We start from the raw sequence: 6,000 nt of genomic DNA, 5'->3' as shown, positions 1-6,000 counted from the left end.
AGAGTGGGGCAGTGTAATGTCTATTGCCAGCACCTCCACATAGTTCTCCTCCTCCCTCCATGCAACATATTCACTGCCGCTGCTGTTCAGTCACCTCTTTGGCACAGACTTCCAGCATCACGCCTAGTTTGTGCATGCTCTGCTGCTCTTAACCCCTTCCCGACATTCACCATAATAGTACTGCTCTGCGGGAATTACGTTCCCGCAAACAGCAGTACTAGTACGGCTCACCGATCGTGCTGAGTGCTGCGGCGATCAAGTACGGGTGTCAGCTGTATGTGACAGCTAGCACCGATCGTGGGCATTTAACTCCTCTGATGCCACTGTCAGTTTCATTCCAAAAATCATTATATAGTAGATATTTATTTGATTTGAGTTGCAATTTTTTGAGATCAGTAATTTTTTTATTTTTCCATCGAAGGAGCTGTGGGAAGGTCTGCTTTTCATTAATACTAATTTTAGGAACATATATTTTAATCACTTTTTATTGCATTTTTGAGGTGCTGGTCCCCCCCTAAAAAAGTAGCAATTCTGGCATTTTGATTTCTGAATTTATTTTTATGCTTTAAGTGAATTTAAATTTTGATTTGACTTTTACCGATGCAGTGATGCCAAATATTTATTAAAGACTATTTTTAATGGGTGAAAAAGTAAGCGATTTCAATTTCAATTTTATTTTATTTTTTTGAGATGTTAAGGAAATTTACTCTTTCTGGTAGGCATTAGGCCGTAGATACCGTTCACACAGGAAAAGTAGTTTTTATCCAAACACATGCAGTTTTTAATGCTTTTTCACAGGTTGCAACCTAATTATATTCTTCAATCGCAGAAGGAGGGTTGGGATGAGAGAAGGTGTCCTCCAACAGTGCGCCTCTGGGATTGCGCATCTGAAATACTGCTCTTAGAAATTGACAGAAGTATTTAAGGAGTTAATAGCATGTTGGAGGTGAGTTCCATACACAGGCAACCAGTGCATGTAACATGTCAGGAAGAGGTTATACTTTCGGTAATCTCTGATGATTAATGAAGGTTTCTATCAAAGTTTAACATTCAGGTATGGTTTTGGGGTTCTTAGTTTTCTTAAGATTTCTTTATTCTGTTCTTCGGAAAATTCATTTTCAACCATCCTAAGAAAACAAAATCATTAAATATTAGTATGAATTGGTAGGACACCAGTCACTGTTCATAGTCACTTTTCTGCCATAAAATTGGTAGGAAGCAGGGGTGGATTAAGGGTAGTCAGGGCCCCAGGCTGTTCAGACTCTGTGGGCCCCCCGATCATGTGACGGGGTCGGGAAGTCACTAGTTTTCATGACGCATACGGTGCGTCAAGGGGCGGGAAGGGGTTAAATACTGAGGTAAAAAAACTCTGCAAATACGCAACGTGTGCACGAGGCCTCACAAATACTGAGGTAAAAAACACCAAATGCTCAGTGTGTCCATGAGGCCTTACAAATACTGAGTGAAAAACTCAACAAATACTCAGCATGTGCACGAGGCCTTATAAACACTGAGGTAAAAACTCACCAAATACTCAGCATGTGCACGAGGCCTTATAAATACTACACACTCTCTGAAATGCCAAAGCGTTAAAGCCAAAAATATACCTGGCTACAATCATGCAGTCAGGCTCTGATTCATGCTTCTAGTAGTTTGGGCAGCATGAAGCTACATTAAGGCTGTGTGCCCACGTTGCGTTTTTTAAGCGTTTCCACCACTTTTTTGTCGCAGCGGAAATGCTCGCGAGACCACTACATCATCAGAGGTTATTTGCGCAAAGCATCCCTTGGAATGGAAGTTGCCGCCAGCGCCAATGAGGACCGGGAGAGACTCTGGGGGCTGACAGAGGGTAAGTATATCCCGATTTTTTATTTTTTTTTATTATTTTTAACATTCTGTCTTTTACTATTGATGCTGCACAGGCAGAATAAATAGTAAAAAGTTGGTCACACTTGTCAAGCACTATGCTTGACAAGTGTGACCAACCTGTCAATCACTTTTCCAAGTAATGCTTCAAATCGCTTGGAAAAGCGCAAGCATTCTGCAAGCTAAAAACACTTGCAAAATGCTTGTGTTTTGTGAGAAAACGCATGCGAATTCCTCATGCGTTTTACCCGCGGGGGGGAGTTGCGGAAATGCTGCGGACAATTCTGCAGCATTTCTTCAACGTGGGCACATAGCCTTAAGGTGCCAAATGATCAGGCCTGGAGAGACGTCACTTAAAGTATTTGTGGCGCCCCTGAGGCTCAGTCACCACAGAGGTACTGCACCTTCTCCTAAGGTGTAGTGCCCCACCATCCAGGTAAGGTGGGAACTCCTTGCCACACTCCAACACCTGCACCCCACACACAGGATAGTTCAGCAGGGCCACATTGCGGCTCTTGGCTCAGAGGGTAGCAGAGCACCTTTGGTGGTTCCCTGCTTCGAAACACGAGATGTGCTGGGAGGTGGGTGGAGTTAGATATCAAGGAGGGGAAAAGTGTAGAATCAAAGTCAGTCTAGGTCAGTCTCACATGAGAGTGAGGGAGAAGGAGGTCAGGCTGACAGGAGGTCAGTCTGAAGAAGACAGTCAGTCAGGAGAGTCGGAGGACTGGTCTTAGGAGAAGGGATCTCTGTAAGAGGGATAGAAGAAAGAGATTGACGAAGAACTGCAAGCTAAGTTTCCATAGAAAGAGAGAGAGAAAGACAGAACAAAGGAGAAGAGAACAGAGAGGAGACGTGGGTTGAAAGAGGAACCCTGCCTATAGGTTCTCAGCGCAAGGCCGGGGCCCGGTCCCCGAGGTTGTATGGACACTTATGGTTCTGCAGCAGACACCGGTGGAGTAGTTGGCTGTAAATGCATTACACCCATCTAAGACTTGGGACACAACAGCAACACTGATAGAGAGCCGGGATCCAGGAGGTCCCCGAGCAGGCTACAGCTGTCTGTCATACAAGTAAGGTTCTAGGAACATCTGTCAGGAGGCATTCCAGGGTAACTAAGTACTGAAGTGCTTCACCATTAAAGGCGCATTGGAGGAGTCGTTCAGGAAGGCACACGTTAGCGGGGTGTTGGCGGGGAGAATCCTATCTTGCCTGGAGGTTGGCTGGGTCTCTGCCCCGGAGGACATGGCACGGAGGCCGGCACCAGTGTGTACCACAAACTGTGAGTAAAGCTTTGAAACTGCAAGCCCTAGTGTCCTCCATTCATTTGTGCTTTAACACCTTCAGCACCACTACATCTGAGTACCAACATCCACACTGCTTGTGCCTCTCCTCCAACATCGCATCTACACTGCCCTGGGACTACAGCTCCACCTGTGGGGAGCTACAACATCTTTGCTGCACTATATCATCAGTCCCAGCGGATCTGCATGCAGCGTTGGCTTAACATCACACTTGCCAACCACCACTGGTGGCGTCACAAACTATTCCACTATTAACCACAACCACCAGTTATTGGGCGCCCAGGGCCACGGATCAGGTCACCGCCGCGACACTATTCCCCTGACACCGGCCCGGTACCGAGTACCCCACAGCCCTGGGAGGGCGACCCATATTGAGGTGAAATCAGCAGTTAATCTCAGACATAACAATGGTGTAAAACAGAAAATAGAGTATAATCCATTAATTACAGACTTATGAAAGACATAGTTTATACTCACTCCAAAGCGTCTATCCTGCAATCTGGACTGGATAGAGCCTCCAACAAATCACTTAAGTGAGGACCAGACAGACGGTTGTAAGACAGAACAAGTGTCTTCAGTGACCGGTTATTCTTTATTCCCGATGCCAGCTGGATGCAGGAAATGTCTGGTAGATGATTGTTATCCAATCTGTAAGAATAAGAAGATGAGAAGTGGGTGATGTATCCACAGCGTGTTAGTATAAAATCTGGAAATTGGGGATGTGGAGAGAAAATGTCCCGGACTGTTAGTAAAATACATAAATGTCATCAGACGCCTCTTGTGTGTGGTGGACCTCAGGAATGGCAGCAGTTATATGAAACATCCATTGATCCAGTCACCCAATTTTCCATGTGTACTGTAGTCACTAGCGGATGAAAAATAGAACTCGTTGAGATGGCACCAGCTGAGAACAAGGACTGCTCATGTACAGCTTCTTAGAGTACTATGCCAACAGATTTGACACTCATCTGTCTTTTTCATCAGATTTTTTTCTAAAGATAAAGAAACATGCAACCAACTCACTCCTATCCTGCTGGCATCCACAATATTCCTTTCTCTACCTTTTATTACTCCCGTTAATATATTTTCAAATCGGATTCCCCTCAGCAAATCTCCTCTAGAAGATCTCTCCTTCCATTCATCGATGAATTACCACAGAATCTTGTAACTATGTGAACCTTAATGGGAATCTGTCACCAGGTTTTTGCTACCTAGTCTGAGAAAAGCATAATGTAGAAACAGAGAACCTGATTCTAGCAATGTGTAACTTACTGGGCTGCTTGCTGTAGTTTTTTCTTTATAAACAAGCTATTTGCAGAATGTTGGAAATCACATGCCTGTGTATTTCTTTTATTCTCACTAGCTATAAACTGAATCCTATAAACTTTTAAGTTGGAGTTAGAACTGCTCTGAAAGTCTTGAAGTCACTGTTAAGATCCACAGAACATCTTCTCAGAACTGCAAAAGGGATGTTCTATCAGCAAGTTATCATCACTAGAGGACTACTTGGCTTGCTGCCACACTCCAACCACACTCCCATCAGTGATTTGCAGCTGTCTGTGTACACTGTGCATAGGCAAAAAACTGCAAATCAGTGTTCTGGGCAGGAATATACAGTGAAGGAAATAATTATTTGATCCCTTGCTGATTTTGTAAGTTTGCCCACTGACAAAGACATGAACAGTCTATAATTTTAAGGGCAGGTTAATTTTAACATTGAGAGATAGAATATCAAAAATAAAATCCAGAAAATCACATTCTATAAATTATATAAATGTATTTGCATTTTGCAGTGAGAAATAACTTGATGGCAAAATGCTTGTTGGCAAGCACAGCAGTCAGATGGTTTTTGTAGTTGATGATGAGGTTAGTGCACATGTCAGGAGCAATTTTGGTCCACTCCTCTTTGCAGATCATTTCTAAATCATTAAGCTATTGAGGCTGTTGCTTGGCAACTCGAAGCTTCAACTCCCTCCATAAGTTTTCTATGGGATTAAGGTTTGGAGACTGGCTAGGCCACTCCATGACCTTAATGTACTTCTTTTTGAGCCACTCCTTTGTTGCTTTAGCTGTATATTTTGGGTCATTGATTTGCTGGAAGACCCAGCCTCGAACCATTTTTAATGTCCTGGTGGAGGGAAGAAGGTTGTCACTCAGGATTTTATGGTACATGGCTCCATCCATCCTCCCATTGATGCAGTGAAGTAGTCCTGTGCCCTTAGCAGAGAAACACTGCCAAAACATAATGTTTCCACCATGCTTGACAGTGGGAATGGTGTTCTTTGGGTCATAGGCAGCATTTTACTTCCTCCAAATACGACGAGTTGAGTTAATGTCAAAAAGCTCAGTTTTTGCTCATCTGACCACAGCACCTTCTCCCAATCACTCACAGAATCATCCAGGTATTCATCATTGGCAAACTTCAGATGGGCCTGCACATGTGCCTTCTTTAGCAGGAGGACCTTGTGGGCACTGCAGGATTTTAAACCTTTATGGCGTAATAGTTTTAGGCTGATCACTCACCTTCCTCATGATCAAGGACACCGTACGAGGTGAGATTTTGCATGGTGCCCCAGATCAATGTCGGTTGACAGTCATTTTGTATTTCTTCCATTTTCTTACTATTGCACCAACAGTTGTCTCCTTCTTTTCCAACTTACTTATGGTTTTGTAGCCCATTCCAGCTTTGTGCAGGTCTATGATCTTGTCCCTGATGTTGTTAGAAAGCTCTTTGGTCTTGCCCATGTTGTAGAGATTAGAGTCTGACTATGTAAGACAGCTGTCTTTAATACAGGTAATGAGCTGATTAGGAGCATCTAACTGGTCTGTAGGA

The 6,000-nt window shown here is 43.8% G+C and overlaps 1 protein-coding gene across 1 annotated transcript in view; it reads right to left on the bottom strand.

Moving 5' to 3' along the window:
• Positions 1-658: 658 nt before the first annotated feature.
• The window catches only part of LOC141082912 (uncharacterized), a 784,035-nt gene continuing 778,693 nt past the window's right edge, over positions 659-6,000 (bottom strand). The window contains exons 20-21 of the mRNA XM_073566962.1: positions 3,645-3,815; positions 659-1,127 (exon numbers count right to left, since the gene is read on the bottom strand). Of these exons, the coding sequence (XP_073423063.1) occupies positions 1,037-1,127; positions 3,645-3,815 (262 nt within the window). The 3' untranslated portion in view covers positions 659-1,036. The remainder of the gene's footprint in view (positions 1,128-3,644; positions 3,816-6,000) is intronic.

The sequence above is a fragment of the Dendrobates tinctorius genome, unplaced genomic scaffold, assembly GCF_039654945.1.
Source record: "Dendrobates tinctorius isolate UK_male_01 unplaced genomic scaffold, ASM3965494v1 ptg000019l, whole genome shotgun sequence".
In the NCBI taxonomy this organism is placed as follows: domain Eukaryota; kingdom Metazoa; phylum Chordata; class Amphibia; order Anura; family Dendrobatidae; genus Dendrobates; species Dendrobates tinctorius.
Note: the sequence above shows the minus strand (reverse complement) of the source record. Positions and strands in the feature narration are given on the sequence as shown.